We start from the raw sequence: 18,903 nt of genomic DNA, 5'->3' as shown, positions 1-18,903 counted from the left end.
TTTTAGATTTACTGTTTTTCAGGCGCACTTCTCTGAAGTAAGATGAGTTGTCAAAAATTCTTTGTGGCTTTTTTACATTGGGGTAAGTTATTTGCTTTTTAAATATCCATATATGAGGTAGAGATTTTGCCCTTAGAGATGCTGTTTCCTTTAATGGCTAATCAAATTTCCCGTTTCCAGTTAGGAATTCTCTTGCTCATGGTTAAAAATGCAAACCAAACAAATGTATAAGTGTGAAAATGAGAACTCTTCCCAACCTCCTGGAAACAATGTGATGTGTATCCTCCCAGGAACATAACACACACACACACACACACACACACACACATTCATATCTCTAGTTGCAAAAATAGAACTGGTCTATACATTCTGCATTTTTCTTTCTTCCACTTAACAGCTTTTCAATTTATCATGACAACTATTTTGCCAGTGTTTACTGATTTACTTATTTGTTTAATGGTTGCATGACAATGAACTGTGTGAATGTACCTTAAATTATAAATTTATTTGAACAACTCCCATTGATAGACAATTCTTTTTCCATAACAGATAATGCTACATTGAAATTCGTATACATATATCTTTGTGTATTTAGAAGAGTATTTCTATAGATTAATTCCTAACGAGGAATTTCTGTGTTGAGTAGTAAGCACATGTTTGAATTTGATAGATACTGTGAAATCTTCTCCACAAAGCTCTGTGCCTTTTGCAGTCCCAACATGAGTATATGAGTGGTATTCCATTGTATTCCTGCCAAAGATGCATGTTATCATTCTTTTACCTTTTTGCCCTGTCAAAGCAAAATACAACATCTCACTTTAATTTTATTTATTTGGTTATTTGTGAGATTGAGTACTGTTTAGTGACCATTTCTATTTTTTTATGTGATTTTCTAATTCACATACTTTGACTATTTTGTTGTTGGATTTTATTTGTCTCAATTGATTTTTAGAAATTTCTAAAATGTAGATATTTAGCTCTGTATTAGTCAAGGTTCTCCAGAGAAGCAGGACCAATAGGATTTATATATATCTAGGATGAGGTTTATTATAAGGAATTGTCTCGCATGATTATGGAGGCTGAGAAGTCCCAAGATTTGCAGTTGGCAAGCTGGAGACCCAGGAGAGCTGATGGTGTAAGTTCCTGTCCAAACAATGGCAGGTTTGGGACCCAGGAAGAGTAAAGCTTCAGTTTGAGCCCAAAGGAAGGAAAAGACTGACGTTCCAGTTCACCTGTCAAACAGGAGGAGTTCCCTCTTACCCAGTCATTTTTGTTCTATTTAGGTCTTCAATTGATTGGATGAGGCCCACCCACATCAGGGATGGCATCTGCTTTACTCAGTCTACTGGTTCATCCAGGAACAGCCTCACAGACACACTCAGATTAACGTTTGACCAAATGTCTGAGCACCCCATGGGCCTAGTGAAGTTGACACATAGCATTAAACATCACAAGCCCTAAGAATTTATTATGTTTTGCAAATTTTTTTTCCTTGCCCATCATTTATTTTCTAACTTGGTTTTCTTTTACAGTTCAGAATATTTATACATACACATTAACAGCCTTATACATACTTGGAAACAAGATATCATGACATTTAAATATTTTAATTTTATTTAGCAAATGCAGCATTATTAAATTATGAATACATATATCAGATGATAGTCAAAACTTTAATTGTCTGTATCCAGGAGCAGTTTACTTGGTGATAATATTTAAAATAAATGGCTACCATACAGAATAACAGATTTGTTCTAAAATGGAAAGGAAATGTCATTTTAAATGGTATTCCCCATTATGACTAGTAAACAATGACAAGATAATGTTATAAGGGGATATTATCAAGGGATGGTGTATACCTTGGGAATTCCCACCTTGACTATCACCAGAAGAATGCTTTCAAAAATTAAATGTATACTAGTCTTCCTCCTACCTATTCCTATCTCTCGAATATCCTCGAGAGAAAGCTTAATAGACATTTTTTTAGAATCTTGTGTTTTAAATTTCTGTGAAGCATAGCAGGCTTCTGTTGGAAAGTAGTCACACAATGCCAGTGACTTTTGAGTATATAGTTGACCCTCGAAGAGCATGGGTTTTCGCAGGTCCACTTATACTCAGATTTTTTTCAATAGTAAATACTGCAGTACTGCACGATCCAAGGTTAGTTGAATCTGCAGATGCAGAAGAACTGTGTATACAGAGGAACCGTGTATAGGGAGGGCCAACTATAAGTTATATGCAAATTTTCCACTGCTCGGAGGGTCAGTGCCCTTAACCTCCGCATTGTACTATTCTCAGTTGTTTCTTACAGCATTCTAGAGATATTTTGATTTTTTTTAACTCAACTCATTTATTTAGACTGTGTTCCAAGTTTTTGAAATTAAAGTCAAGCCATCTTTAACAAAACCTGTTTTCTCTGGCAACGATTACCTGTGTGTCAGCTAGTTCTGGGCATCTTTTTGGCTAGTCTAATCTTTTTTTTTTTTAATTTTTATTTTATATTGGAGTATAGTTTATTAACAATGATGTGTTAGTTTCAGGTGTACAGCAAAGAGATTCAGTTATACATATACATGTATCTATTCTTTTTCAAATTCTTTTTCCATTTAGATTATTTCAGAGTATTGAGTAGAGTTCCCTGTGCTGTACAGTAGGTCCTTGTTGGTTATCTGTATTAAATATAGCAGTGTGTACATGTCAATCCCAAACTTCCAATCTTTAAAAGTGCTCTTGGAGCTTTCCTTGTTATATATACTGTTCTTTGTCATTTTAGCCGTATATATATTTACTGAAAATATCCAGGATAATTCCACTGTTACAGATTTCAGAAAAACTAGACCACAGGGGGCTATCAAAGAGTGGTAACATTCTCTCTTACATTCTCTATCTAATTTTTATTAGGCTCCATGCTAATGTTTCACATTGGCTTTCCAAAAGGTTTGTGGTTTTGTCAAGCTTTGTGAATTGGAAGAGGTCTGGGGCCTTGTATAACATATGATAGGATGATAACAGGTGTCATATGATAACATGATAACATAAGCCTCCAGGTGAATATATATTTCCCTCTTTGGAGGGAAAGAAATATCATTTGCAAAGGAAGCATGTAAACAAAATAGAATCATCTTTTAATTAAACTGATTCAGTAGTTACTATGTCTAAGACATTCATTATTACATTTTAAGTTTTAAATAGTTCTTTGAGGATTTTAGGCTAATTTCAATTCAGCCAACCAAATCTTCCATGTGCAGCTATAAAATATAATGCTTTTAATTAGTACCAATACATATTCTTGGTTTTGTAAAATGGAAGAAATACCCAGTTCTCTTTTTAGTGAGTTCTAATTTCAGAAATAAATGTTAGAAGGATTGAAGTCCAAAGGAACATAGTTGCAGTGAGGATTCACTTTTGGTGATGTTATAATACCTAATTGTTATCAGTGTGGGAAAAATAATGCTAGTTGTGTTAATCATTTTTGCCTTAAATTTTGCATCTGATACATGTTTATATTAATTAACATTAATAGAAAGTTCTAGAAACCAAATTGTTAACAGTCATTACTTGTGTATTTGAATATTTTTACATGTATTACTTTTGTAATTTAGAACAATACTTTTGTGAATTTTAAAAAAAATTTCTATTTTCTTACATTTTTATGTTTACCATAATCCTTCAAAAGTCTCATTCTATACAAAACCATGAAAAATTCTTAGAATTTTCATTCTTCATTACTTTGTATATGAGGAAACACAGCTGTTGGATCGTTAGGGTAACTTATAAAAGAAAGAATTATGGAGAATTCATTATTTTATTATCAAACAACTACTCATTAAAATACAAGTATCACTTCTGAGGATTTTTGCGGGGGGTACAGGATTATAAAATTGTTCTTAATTTTATGTGTCTAAAAAGTGATAAATTGTCTTTAATCAGCAGTGGACGTTTCCTGTAAGAAGTCTGTCATTGTGCATCAATTATTGGAGAATGCATTAAGGACATGTCTTATATGATGTCATATATCTGGAGAACCATGGGCAGATTCAGGAAATCATCCAGCTGTCCTGATGTTGAAGACAAACCCTTTCTAAAAGCACTCAGTGAAAGTAGTGTTAACATTTTGGTGTTATTAAGAAATATTAAAACAGCACGTTAATGTTTGCTTATATAATTGCACATCCAGATACTTACCATTTATGCTGGAAGTTCATTAGAATAATTTATTTTTTACAAAAGGAAATTGGAATATTTAGCTATAATTTCCTATCATTAAAATTTAATTATGAGATGTTAGATTAATGAGGAAAATGAATTGTGAATTTCCAAAAAAGGGGTGCTAAGGAGTGAAGTTACCTCTATAAATAAATGCACCCTCTTAAGTGTAACACTTTGTTCAGTGGAAGCACAGAGCTATGCATTAGGCACTGATTGAGCACTTAGAAAGTTAAGTAATTACTATTGAGCACTACATGGCTTAATCTTAGATACTTCCTATTTATGTCTAGTCAAAATGATTAATTGCTTTTCTGTGTGTCTTTTAAATGTCCTAACAGAATTTATTTATGTGATAACTGCATTTAACTTGGCATATCCAATTACTCCCTGGAAATTTAAGTTGTCTTGCATGCCACGAAATACAACATATGACTACCTCTTGCCTGCTGGAATCTCAAAGAACACTTCAAATTTGAGTGGACATTATGAGGCACTTGTTGAAACTAAACTTAATTCAAGTGGTACCTACTTATCTAACTTATCATCCAGAACAACTTTCCACTGTTGCTTTTGGAGCGAGGAAGACAAAAACTGCTCTGTACATGCAGACAACATTGAAGGGAAGGCATTTGTTTCAACAGTAAATTCTTTAGTTTTTCAACAAACAGGTAAGTATTTTACTGTTCCAAACATTACCTCTTACTTAACTGTATTGAACAAAATGGTTCTGTTCTCTGAAACCTGTGTGAAATAGATGTATTATGGATGTGATTCTGAGCACACATTATTATTTTATATTAGTAATAAAATTAGGACCAAACTAATAAGTCCCCAATTATTTTCTATCCCCTAAAAATAAAATAAAAATGTAATGAGGGAACTTTTTAACCTTAACATACATTTCTTGTAGTCTTCTAAATTGGCTTTAAAATAGAAAAAGTACAACTTATTTTTGTTAAGTAGATAAAATATCAAATGGCAGATAATACTGTTGAGCTAGTTAAAGCAAGCAAGGAATCTCTCCGTAACCAAGGAGAGATCAAAAAAACCAAATCAAGGTTTTTTTTGTTGTTTAAGTATAATGCATACTAAGTGTAGCTCATGTCGTTAATAATTCTGCATGTGGAAATCTAAACAACAAAATTATCTCCAAGCCTCTGGAAAAGCTAAATAGAGCAGAGACAATTGACTTAACATTGTAGAGACCTACAGTATGAAAATAAAGACGTACATAATATAACACTCCTATGTAGGGTTAGTCAGAATTTCTCAACCTCAAAATTATTGACGTTGTGGGCCAGATAATTCTTGGTTATGGGGGACTGTTCTGTGCATCGTGGGATGTTCGAAGCATCCCCGCCTTCTGCCCACTTAATGTCTGTTAACACTCACTCCCCAGTTGTGACAATCAAAACATATCTCTAGACTTTGCCAGATGTCCCTTGGAGGGCCAAAGCACCACTGATTAGATGGAAGAAACACTCAGTTTGTTGAAATCAGGTTAGGAGTAAGGATAAAGCATAATTGTGCAATAAAATCAGAGTTTTTTTTTTGTTTGTTTTGTTTTTTGCGGTACGCGGGCCTCTCACTGTTGTGGCCCCTCCTGCTGCGGAGCACAGGCTCCGGACGCGCAGGCCCAGCGGCCATGGCTCACGGGCCCAGCCGCTCCGCGGCATGTGGGATCCTCCCGGATCGGGACACGAACACGTGTCCCCTGCATCGGTAGGCGGACTGTCAACCACTGCGCCACCAGGGAAGCCCCTAAAATCAGAGTTTTAAAACAAGTTAGAAATAATAACTCCCAGTGTCTCCAACTGACTCTATAAGCATTTAAGTTAATTTTAAATGACACAGTTCTTTAATTTGTAAGGGAACTTAACTTAGCCATTCCAATGATTATTAAATATATTAAGAATGAACTTAAAATGTTAGGGTCCCTGTGATGAGCTGTAAAATGATCAAAAAATGTTAGCACTTTTTTCGATTATCAAGTGAAATGATTTTGATGCAGATTTAAATTTTACGTATATATATAAAGGCTAATAATTCATTATTTTTAAATGAGTTTAAGTTTTTGTAACTAAAATTACTAGGTTAAGTGGTGGTTATTCAGGATTTCCATTTAATATTCTGCCATATGGGCTGTTTACTTCATAGGGCTCAACCTATGCAAAGTCCCTACTAGCTAGAAATCCTTCAAATGGGGAAATATGTTAGTGGTGCTTAAAGATAAGTATTAGTGTTGTCTTAAGTTAGTCATGATTTTCAACTATTGCTATTCTTGCTCTCTAAATTACAAATCACTAATAGTTTATCATTGTCAGGTGAGTTTTTCAGTGTACAGTGAAATATACTCATATAAGTTGTATGTGGGGTCTATAATATTACAATAACAAGAATTTGAGGGCTTCCCTGGTGGCGCAGTGGTTGAGAGTCCGCCTGCCGATGCAGGGGACACGGGTTCGTGCCCCGGTCCGGGAAGATCCCACATGCCGTGGAGCGGCTGGGCCCGTGAGCCATGGCTGCTGAGCCTGCGCGTCTGGAGCCTGCGCGTCTGGAGCCTGTGCTCCGCAACGGGAGAGGCCACAACAGTGAGAGGCCCGGGTATCGAAAAAAAAAAAAAAAATTTAAGATGTGCATCTTAGTTCCAATGTGAATCACCATGCTTTATTGCTAAAGCAGACACTTAAATACTGCCCCAAATGTGCTTGTACCTTGATATTTCATGTTCTCTTGTCTCTTGGAAAGTGAGGATGAACTGAGCTAGGTGAGTTTTGGGGTCTTCTGTCCTACTTAAGTGGTTCAGGATTTTAAAAATGTTTGAGAAACAATAATTGAATTTAATTATCTTACTTTCTGAAAAAGGAAACTGAAGGCCAAAGGGACTAAATGGGCAAACACACACGATCAGTTAGAGCCTGTTCTTTTTCTTTCAGAATGGGCAGTGAAAGTTGTATTGGAACACTGGTAAATTTAATTTAGCTCTTCTCTTTCACTGAGTTGTTCAGAATGTTTTTCTCGGGTTTCATTTAGTTATTTTTAATTCAGGTGCAAACTGGAACATACAGTGCTGGATGAAAGAGGACTTGAAATTATTCATCTGTTATATGGAGTCATTATTTAAGAGTCCTTTCAAGAATTATGACCTTAAGGTCCATCTTTTATATCTTCTGTAAGTACCAAATAAATAAATTTGGACATTTCCATGACACAAGTTTTTTTGAAATGCAGGAGTTTCCATATACAGAAGTAGATTATGAAAGCTCTTCTATCTCTGCATTTCCTTTTATATCAATGTACATTTCTGTACTTTTTATACAACCTTCTTCTCCATTAGGTTTCCTCTTTTCTCCTCATGTTGGTTCAGGTAGCAAAGCATTGCAGATGTGGATGGGCATATATTCTCAAAGAAGCGTGAACTCAATTCAGTAGTGTTAGATATTTGAGTGGAGAAGGGGAAATAGTTTATATTTATTTTTCTGGTGGATTTTTCTCTCATATTTGATCTTTTTATTATCTTAAAATGTAAGTGCTTTTTATTTATTTGTGCTAGGTAGAGAGCCATGATGGTGGTTTCAAACAGCCATACACTTATGATTCTAACAGCTAATATGTCATTCAAGTTTTCTAATAATTCCAGTGATAATACATACCATTTCTATTTGAATTTTAACTCTTTAAAATTCATTCTCATTTGTTCTTTTATTTGATGCTTGAGAAGAATGTCACTCACCTCCCTCAGGTCTGCAGTTATTGAGGTCATATAATTAAGGGGCAGTGTGCTAGAAACTGTCCATATAAAGATGAATAGAGACAGAAAGTAGAATGATGGCTACCAGGGACTAGGGGAGGGGTAATGAAGAGTTCTTGTTTAAATGGGTTCAGAGTTTCAGTTTGGGGAGATGAAAAAAGTTCTGAAGTTGAATGGTAGGGATTGTTACCCAACAATGTGAATGTACTTAATATCATGAACTGTACACTTAAAATGGTAAATGTTATGTTATGTATATTTTACCACAGTAAAAAAATTTTAAAGAAACAAAGATGTCAAGAAAAAGGTGTATTCATAGACTTTACTAAATGTGTATTTTTTTAATCAATTTATTTATTTATTTTTGGCTGTGTTGGGTCTTCGTTTCTGTGCGAGGACTTTCTCTAGTTGTGGCGAGCAGGGGCCACTCTTCATCGCGGTGTGCGGGCCTCTCACTGTCGCTGCCTCTCTTGTTGCAGAGCATAGGCTCCAGACGTGCAGGCTCAGTAACTGTGGCTCACAGGCCCAGTTGCTCCGCAGTATGTGGGATCCTCCCAGACCAGGGCTCGAACCCGTGTCCCCTGCATTGGCAGGCAGATTCTCAACCACTGCGCCACCAGGGAAGCCCCACTAGTTGTGTATTTTACATCAACTTTTTAAAATAACTGCAATGGTTGATTTATGTATTTATTCTCACTGTTTTGCTGTATGTTGTTCTATGTATTTTTAGACTATATTGTTGGGTGGATCTATGTTCTTAGTTGTTACATCTTCTTGATGTATTTTCCCATTAACCTTTATACAACATTCTTCTTTGTTTTGTATCTTGCCTTTAGTTTTAAAAATATATTTTGTCTTATATATATTTTTTAAATTATTTTTGTTCATTTATTTATTTATTTTTCGGTACGCGGGCCTCTCACTGTTGTGGCCTCTCCCGTTGCAGAGCAACAGGCTCCGGACGCACAGGCTCAGCGGCCATGGCCCACGGGCCCAGCCGCTCTGTGGCATGTGGGATCTTCCCGGACCGGGGCACGAACCCGTGTCCCCTGCATCGGCAGGCGGACTCTCAACTGCTGCGCCACCAGGGAAGCCCGTCTTATATTTTTTTTAAAAAAGAATAGTTATGATCTCTGCTCTTGAGCCACTCACAGGCTAGTGGTTGGGACAGATATGTACAAATATGTATCAAAATAGGGCTTCAGTTTTAGTGGTTACTGATGTGCACTTGGTAGGCACATGAAGGTGTGGGAGCGCAAGACTGGTGTGAGAGCCTTATGTGGGGATGTCTAGAGCACTGGTGGCAAGAGGAGTGAAGGTTTCCCAAGGAAGGAGATAGCTAAGTTGAAACTTCAGGAATGAATAAGAGCTAATAACAAAAATATGTGGGCAGGTAGCATTGAGAAGCATATCAACATCACCTGGAAATATTTTAGAAATTTAAATTTGATAACTCTGTCCCAGAACTAGAATCAGAAATTTTGGGGGTGAGGCCCATCAATCTGTATTTTATCAAGCCCTTTAGATGAATCTGATGGAACTAAAATTTGAAAATTTCTGGTGTAAAGGTAAATAAGACAAATTTTAGAAGAAAATTTGCATAGCTGCTACCATCCTCATTATGTACTGATTATCAGACTGTAGTTAATATTTATAACTTATGTTAGACTGCTGGACTAATTTTTTTTTTGGCCTCACTGCAAGGCTTGTGGAATCTTAGTTCCCCACCAAGGGATTGAACCCGGGCCTCCAGCAGTGAAAGTGCTGAGTCCTAACCATTGGACCTCCAGGAAATTCCCTGGACTAATTCTTAAAGTCACCCCACAGGAGTAGCCCAGATAGGGTGCCCTTGCTGTCACATCTGGTCATTGAGTGTCTCTGTGATGATTTCCACCTCTAATGCTGGTCACTAGATGAATCTAGAAGCCCCTGCTAGCTCCTGCTGCTTTAATGAGTGCAGTTCTCATTAGGGCCAGTGTCTTGAATGGGAGTATCCGATTGGTGAGAATGTGCCGTAGCTGCTAGTGTTTCAGCCTAACAGAAGAGTAGATTTCCCAGGCAGATGCTGGGCAGCCGGGTGGATAAATGTCCACAACAGAATGACTGGGCTATAAATCTCTAGAGGCCCAAGAAGCCTGCTGAAGTAGTAAAGTGAGAAGGTAGAGGAGTAATTGGGCAAATGCACAGCCAAAGGTGAACATGTAAAGGATGGGAAAGAATGAGCTCGTTTCTAGTCTATAGAAAATGACCCAGCAGGGAGAGAAAAATTGAAGATGTGGTAGAAGGGGACCCATTGAAGATACATGACAGAGAGTGAATGGTTCAATAGGCAAGTTCCAGAAAAAGAGCACAGATGAAGGGTTGGTCTTAAAACGTATTGAGAGAAGAAAGGAAGCACTGTGGTGGATGAGGATATATTTGACGTCTGGGCAGAAAGTTTCCTGCTTTATTAACCAAGACAGATTTTAGCTCAGAGAAAAGAATTCCTTTGCAATGTAGTACATTTTTGTGATGACCTGAATACTTTGGGTGATGATTAAAATCTCACTAGGTGCCTATTCAAGAGAATTTCAAGTATTATCAGTGGGCTAGGGTAATGTGCTCAGTTTTAAAGCTCTGTGACTATGTGTAAGGATTTATATTTTATAATTTTTATAATGTATAGGCCATAGTTATGTCTGAGGTCTGCATTTTCTGAAAAAGATATTACATATGAATATGTCAGAACATTACAAAATTGCATAGTAAGTTAGCTACAGCTGTGAATTTGAACTTCAGTCAGTTAAGTAGTCATTGGTCTGTTCATCTAAAAGGTAAGACCCAGAAAAATGAGAAAATTATGATAAACTAAATAGATTTTTCAACTTGCTTATATGATGAATTTAGTAGATTCTTTTGACCTGCTTTTATTTGAACTCAGGTTTCTGAAAAATATTAATACAGGAAAACCTAATTGCATGCAATTTGAGAAGCATTTTCTTTTCTTTTCCTTTTTTCTTGCCACTTTAATTGTTCTCTCCATTGTATGATTTGGTTAGTTTTACCAATTGTCACATACTATTTCCACCTTGAATTCTATTTTTGTGTGCATCTTTGAGCAATATATCTCCAAAAATTTAAATAAGACTTCAGATCAGGAGGAAGAGCTGGCCCATATAACAAACGAAACCTCTGTGGAAGAGGAAATCCATAAGGATGGTTACTATAGAAAAGTTTTCATCAAAATCACCTCCCCAAGACATTAGAGAATTCATGAGAGAAGTCTTTCAAATGCTTCCATGTGTAAATAAGTATGTATTTAAAAGGAACTAAAACCTAATGTTTATAAGGGACTTAAAGCCCTATAAATATGTCCCTTAAGGGGAAGCATTGTTTAAGGTCAGATATTAATGTTTGTCCGAGAAACTGAAGGAGAGATACCGTACAAATGTGTTATTTTTGAATTTTCTCTTAGACCTAGGAAGAAAATCCTCTTCTTCCTTTGTGAGGTGCCTATGTGTACATCAGACACTGAGCTGAGTGTTAAACAGCTCAGACTCAACCCTTGCCTTCTTGGAGCTGACAGTAAAGACAAAGAACATAATAAAGTTTGAAAATGCTGTGATGTAATAAATATGGGGACTTTGAGAAACATATGCTAGAAGTATCTGCCTAGATTATAAGGGGGCAGAGAAGAATGAGCCAGAGAGAGTGAAGAGCATTTGCAAAGGAACACAATCACATATAGACATTTGAGGACTTGAAAAGTTCTGTGGTTGGGAAGCTGGGGAATGATGAGAAATCAAGGTGGATGAATAAGCAAGGGTTGTCCAGGGAGTTTGGACTTTTGTAAGTGCTAATACCTAGTTTACTTTGTCTCTTCACTGTCACTCTTGTCAGCATTCTTGGTGATTTCAGCATCAATCTGGATGATCTTCAATTTCTTGAAAGCTTTACTTTTACTCTTCTCTTTTTCATCCAACCTAGCTTACCCATTCTCATGGCTCTTGTCATTAGCTGATAAGCTTGCTCTTTCTCTAATCTCAGTTTCAAGGATCCCACTCTTTGACCTTCTCTCCCCCTACCCGTCATGTCAGGCCTAGTCCCTCTGTCACCTCAGCCTCAGGAGTAAATCTCCATGCCCTTGGCTCTGCTCTCTGGGCCCTTGCTTCTGCCCTCTGATTCGCCTTCCATTTTTTTAATGAAAAGTTACACATCTCTGCAGCTGAGTAGTTTTCTCAGCATGCTTCCGGTTGGCACAATTTTGGGAATCCAGTGGCTTTGTTTCATTTTGTACTCCTTCAGTCTAAGCTAGCAGTGTTTCTGCTACTGTAATTCTCTCACAAGCTCACACAGCCTCCTGGGAATCTTACTGGGGTTCACTCCATTAGATAAAAGCCCGCAGGTCTCTTAGAAATAAGCTCTTCTCTTTGCTTAGAAGCCATTTCAAACATCCTTAGCCATCTGGAGAGGCTGGGAATTTTACAACTTTCAAGTCCTAGTTCCTTTGTTTAACAGCCCTTTTGTCAATGAATATCTCTCCTCTTGAAACAGTAAGGAACCAAGAGGCATTTTCAGCACTTGTTTGGAGATCTCCTGAAATAGATCACCAGATCAGTAGGCACATTCTACACTGTCCACAGAACTGCCGATGTGTTACTTAGCTTTTGACCACTATGTAAGAAAGATTCCCTTTCTTCCAGTTTCCAATATCATGTTCCTCACTTCTTTTTGTGTCCTCGCTGGCAGTGTCCTCAAACTGTAGATTTCTACTAAGTCTGTTCAAGGTGTTTTAGGCTTTCTCCATCATGCCTCTTCAAATGCTTCCAGCCTGTGTCCATCACCTAGCTCCAAAGCCACACCCACATTTTTAGGTATTTGTTATGGCAGCATCCCACTTCCAGGTACCAATATCTTCCTTGGCTATCTATGCCATATGATAAATTACCCAAAATTTAGTGGCTTAAAACAACAGTTATTCATCATTTCACAGTTTCTGTGGGTCAGGAATCTAGGTGCAGCTTAGCTGGGACATCTGCCTTAAGGTCTTTCACAAGGTTGCACTGCAGATGTCAGGTAGGAGTGCAGTTATTTCAAGGTTCAACTTCAGGAGGATCTGTTTCCAAGCTCACTGCCTAGGCTTCCAAATTCCTCATGGGCCACTAGACAGAAAGCCTTAGTTCCTCCCAGGCTGTGACTGGAGGCCTTCTTCAGTTCTTTGTCCTGTGTATTCTCCATAGAGCATCTTACAACATGGGAGCTGGCTTCCCTTAGAGAGAGCCAGAGAGACCCACTGATGACCTTGTTTTTGATTTTCACTGGGAAAGCAGGAGGTGGAGGGGGCGGGTTCAAGTTTTTGCTTTTCTCACCAAAATCTACCAGCCTGCTCATGTCAGTGCCTATGCAGTTTCCTTGTTTTCTTTAGTTGCTGATGAATTCTCTGGGTTCCAATATAAAATGAACCCTTTCTTCTGTGTTTTGAGTCCCATCCCCTGTTGTCACTCAAGGACTTTGTTCTGGCAATTATCCCCTCTCTCTCCTGCATCATCAAGTTTTCCTCTCAGCCGATACACATGCTGCAGTAACTCCCACTTAAAACATAGATTTCCTTGATCACACATTTCCATCAAGTCATCACCCCATTTCACTACTCCCTTTAAAGAAAACCAAGTTTTGAACTATGTGAATACATATCTTCAGAAGTTAATATAAAAAGTCAGCAAAAGTGACTTCTGGCCATGAGGGAATAATAAGTTCTAGGATTACTCTTCTGTCATAAACAACTAGAAAAGTCGATAAAAGTAGAAAACATCTATTTTCAGATATTGGACAAAGGCAGAACAGAACGTGATTCCTGAGAGGAGGAAACAAAGTAAGTTCTATTTTACTCAGGTTTTCCGGGCTGGAGGCAATTTCCAGGACATGGCACAAGGCTGGGGAACTCAAGCAGAGCCCAGCAATATTGCTGAATTGAGGAGACAGAGAGAAGAGTTCAGAGGGTAAAAGGGGGCTTGATGCATAGGGCAGGGTACCTGAAGCAGGGAGGTACACAGGAGTTAGCACTGGGGTCCCCTTGATTCTTTGGCTGAATACCCATCTGTCTATGATCTTGGGCAAGAAAACTTCTAGGAAGAGAACAACTACCGGGAGCTGTAATCTAAGCAATTCCCAGAGGTCACACAGGGCCAGGAATAATGAAAGTTTCCAACAGGGAGACTTGGAGAGACCTTGTTGAATATCACTGACATTCAGTAGAAACCCCATAATAGCCACACTTTAAAAGTGGGGCCAGATTAGCCCTAGAGTCAAGGCTATTCTATACTCCCCCCAAAAAAGCTTAAAAGAAGCTTAAAAGGTTCACACTTAAGTCACCCAAGTAACTTAGCTGATTGCCAAAACAAAATCCAGCATTCTTTAAGGCAAAACAACATAATCCAACACTCAATTGTAATATTCACAATGTCTGGCATCCAGTAAAAAATGATACATATATGAAGGAAGAGGAAAATATAACCCCAAAAGAAAAAATAGACAATAGAAGCAGACCCAGAAATGGCAGAGATAATAGAATTAGCAGACAGTTAGTTTTAGCATGCTCCACATGCTCAAGGATATAAAGGAAAACATGAACATAATGAGAGAAATTGACAATATAAAAATGAACAACTGAAATTTTTAGAGAAGAAAGATGCATTATTTGTAAACAAACGTGCTCAATGTTAATTGGGACATTTTAGGCATAGTGTTATTTAATTAAGAAACAGTGTGTGCAGGCCACAGTGCTAGGCTCTGTGAGAAGTACACTTTCCATTCTTTCTCTCTTACCTTTTTTATTTCCTTCCCCCTCCTTTTTTCCTCTTCCCTCGCTCCCTCCCTTCCTTCCTTCCTTTCTTCCTTCCTATCAAGATGGACTCATGGATTATTATTTTATTTTGTGAGCTATATTTAGTTACTATCATTATTTATTTTATTGCTCACACTGTCCCATATTTGGCAGTGGGTGCTTATGTAAACTGGCCTCTGTGTCCTTTTGATGTGTTAGATCTTTTTTTTTTTTTTTTTAAATAGGACTCCTTACTTTCTAGCACTACAAGATGTTTCAGGTTGATTTTATACTTTTCCTGCTCTGACACTGGTATCAGCCATTTTTCCAAGGAGCCCTGATTCCTTTCTGTTGGAGAATGATGTTTACAAAGTGGTATCGGGGGGGCTAGATGCTCACTGTTACTTGGGTGGTATTGTTTCTAGGCCCACTCAGCTACATAGTTATATGTATACATACACACAGTACACACATAATGTGTATATATAATACTCACAAGTCTATATTTTTATATCTCTCTGTATATACACATATTAAAAGCATATTAAAACCCAAAGAATGTTGGATTTTGTTCTGGCAATACTAATGTCTCTTGTTCTAGTTCAAAACCACAGGATCTATCCTAGCCTTTCTTTTCTTTCTTTTTTTTTGTAACTCCTTTTTCTAGCAGTGAGAAATCTTGCTTCCCTTTCCAACAATATATTACCTAGTTGCTCAGTCCTAGAATACACACAAAGTAGTTTTGGAATAGCTAAGCCATACCACCATAAAAAACAAATAGGGTAACTAGAGTGCAATGTTTGTTTAGACTCATTTTGCCTTTGCTAAAATTCTGTGTTCTGAAGTTAATTAGGATATCCCCTCCCCTTCTGCCTCAGGTGGTTGTATTGTTAACTTGATGTACATTTAGGTCTATTTGTTTTCGTTTGCATTCCTTTTTTATTTTCTTTCTTTTTTCTTCCTCCCTCTCATCCTTGTTGATTTTCTATTTGTTTGGTGATATTGTACATCTGATGAGTACTTTGTGTTTTACAGAATGCTTCTTAAATTTGTCTCCTTGATGAAATACATCTAAGTCAACTTCTCACCTGGGCCTAATTCATGAGGTCTGGACAGGATTTGCATTTCTATCAATTTCCAGATGATGCTGATGTTACTGGCTTGGGGACCATACTTTGAGAACCGCTGGTCTATGACACTTATTAAAAACAGATTCCTTGGCCCCAGACCTACTGAATTCTCCATGGAGGGTCCAGGAATCTATTATGATGAGACTAGTCTGGGACACTAACCTGTTCTTTGAAATTACTTGGGATTGGTAAACTAGATTTTGGGGAGTAACATTTGTATAGGTTACCAGTCTGAGATTTAAAATGTGACTTGATTAAATTATACACAAAGCTAATGCTAAATTTTCCAATTCATGTTTATTGGTTTGCCCACTATGTTTTGCTCTCAGTTTATGTCACAATCAAGAACACTCATTTGGTGTTATTCCTATAATAATTTAGTATAGATCTTTGCTTAGAGAAACATTAATATATTCACAGAAAAATTTGAGGGGAACAAGTAATTTGATCAAAGGTCAGATGATAGAATGTGCTTTCTATAAACCATTTGTGGCTAAAAGATGAAATTTCAGTACTAATTATATATCTAATTTTTGAGTAGAAATATTGCCAAAATTGTGAAATTTGCAAAGAAGCCAAATTTAAAATTTATTTGACCATTTTTTTCACTATTTTCACTTGCAAGTAAAGTTTACTCACATATAGAGAAATTAAATAGTGACACTGAATTTGTGTGTGTGTGTGTTGGCAACGCATAAAATATTTTGCTGCATAAACATTTTTCAAGAATTTCAGAAATTCTTAAGTTTTGGTTATTTTAAGCCAGTGTATCTCTTTCTTATTTTAAAAATTTGATCACCATTTTAACTTATACTACTTTAAAATTTTGATGGTTTAAAAGTAGCATTATCAAAATTTTAAAGTATCATTTGATGTTCATAAATACTTAAAACTTTTTTTTTTTTTGCGGTACACGGGCCTCTCACTGTTGTGGTCTCTCCCGTTGTGGAGCACAGGCTCCGGATGTGCAGGCTCAGCGGCCATGGCTCACGGGCCCAGCCGCTCCATGGCATGTGGGATCTTACCGGACCGGGGCATGAACCCGTGTCCCCCGAATCGGCAGGTGGACTCTCAACCACTGCACCACCAGGGAAGCCCGTGATGTTCATAAATACTTAAAACTTTAAAAAATCTTTTGGAAGGTAATAGAAGTTCTTATGCTGACTTTGGCAAGTAACAAGGCTGGTGTATTACAGGTTTCACACAAACTTGGAAAAACTTCTGCTGTCATAAACATGAGAAATATTTAATGTTTTCCTCAAGGAAAAAATAATTTGAAATAATTCTGTAATTCTCTAATATTATGATTTATAGAAATATTAACATAATTCAGATTATAATTATTCTTTAGTTGTGGCCATTAAAGTTTTTATCAATCCCCTAAATAAAATGACAATGGTAAAAGTGAAACTTATCTTGTAATGACAAGACAGCTTGTAATGATAAGACAGCTTGGGTGTGATGAAACAAGCACTGAACATGGAAGTATGAGACTTAAGATGAATTCCAGGTCTACGTTCTTTTTGAGCTCAGTTTTTTACTTGTAAAGTAGGTGTTATTAGTTCCCTCATAAGGGAACTAATAAGGTGGTTTGAAAAATTGAATTAGTGATCCTCAAGGTGTTTCGTGTACATTGCAAATATGTTATATAATGAAATTTGATGATATATTTAATGTGGTTTCCTTATTTTTGTGTCTTTTGCCCATCAAATACCCACCTGTAGGGAGTACAAAATGTTTTTGGCGTATAGCTGGGATTAAAAATTTTTTTCTTAAAAGTCTAGAGAGTAAATATTTTAGACTTTGCCCACCATACTGTCTCTATCACAACCTTGTAGTCACAATTAATATGTAAATGAATGAGCACGACTGTGTTTATGGACACTGAAATTTGAATTTCATATAATTTACATGAATCATGGAATATTCTTCCTCTTTTCTTTGTATTGTTTTAAACCATTGGTTAATGTAAGAAGTCCTTCTAAAAATGGGTGTTATTTGGGCTGCAGGTTTCTCACCCCTGTTTAGAGCATTTGAAAACTAGGTTTAGGTTCATTCTTAGACTTTCATGATGGGGTTATCTGTTGGAGTGGTTTGGGAAATTACTGAATGGAGTTTGTTTTTTTTTAAAAAAACACAAATTATGAAATACTACAATATATGTTGTATATATACATACTATATAATATATAATCATTGTATATAGTCATTATTATTAATATATATATTTGCATATATTTAAATTGTAAAGAAAATGAAAATAGATTGATTAAATAGAACACAACAGTGAAGTGGTAGAGAAACCACAGAGTTAATTTCATTGGTAATCAGCCATATTCTACAAATGTCCACTGTATTTAGAAAAAGATGGCATTGGTGAGACCGTGTAAAGTAAGACAGTGTAATTCTAACTTTTCTTTTTGTTTTAAAAAAGAAAAATATCACCAGAATTTCCTATCCTTTAAAAAATATTACTGGAGTATATGTGTCTTGTTTTCTGTTCAGTTCTATTTGTGGCTTAAAATTTGGGAGTTCTTCAGTCAAAGCATAATACAAGCTGCAAGTGTATTTCTGACATAAATAACCACAATTCATTTAATTTGTTCCATACTCTTCTGATAAAAGCTTTTATTTTAATATTTGAAAAACACATAAAAGCCATGGTGTGATATTTTTAAAAATAACATTTCATTGGATTTGTTTAAAGATTTAGATAAAGTTGAAAGTGCTAAGTCATTCCACCTCCAATTCAAAATGGAATTTCATGGGTGTATAGCCCTTTAAAGTTTTTAAAAATACTTTTATGGGGCTTCCCTGGTGGTACAGTGGTTTAGAGTCCGCCTGCCGATGCGGGGGATGCAGGTTCATGCCCCGGTCTGGGAAGATCCCACGTGCCGCGGAGTGGCTGGGCCCGTGGGCCATGGCCTCTGAGCCTGCGCGTCTGGAGCCTGTGCTCCGCAACGGGTGAGGCCACAACAGTGAGAGGCCCGCGTACTGCAAAAAAAAAAAAA

General features: G+C 36.8%; 1 protein-coding gene across 2 annotated transcripts in view; it reads left to right on the top strand.

Moving 5' to 3' along the window:
* The first annotated feature begins 6 nt into the window (after positions 1–6).
* LEPR (leptin receptor) overlaps positions 7–18,903 on the top strand; it is a 75,240-nt gene continuing 56,343 nt past the window's right edge. Inside the window, exons 1-4 of one of the 2 annotated variants that reach the window (XM_060142548.1) lie at positions 7–82; positions 3,931–4,100; positions 4,548–4,877; positions 7,258–7,381. In XM_060142548.1, coding sequence (XP_059998531.1) covers positions 3,995–4,100; positions 4,548–4,877; positions 7,258–7,381 — 560 coding nt within the window. In that variant the 5' untranslated portion in view covers positions 7–82; positions 3,931–3,994. The remainder of the gene's footprint in view (positions 83–3,930; positions 4,101–4,547; positions 4,878–7,257; positions 7,382–18,903) is intronic. The other variant, XM_060142549.1, reaches the window with a different exon arrangement.

This window comes from Lagenorhynchus albirostris, chromosome 2, assembly GCF_949774975.1.
Source record: "Lagenorhynchus albirostris chromosome 2, mLagAlb1.1, whole genome shotgun sequence".
Taxonomy (NCBI): domain Eukaryota; kingdom Metazoa; phylum Chordata; class Mammalia; order Artiodactyla; family Delphinidae; genus Lagenorhynchus; species Lagenorhynchus albirostris.
This window is presented reverse-complemented; position numbering and strand designations above follow the sequence as displayed.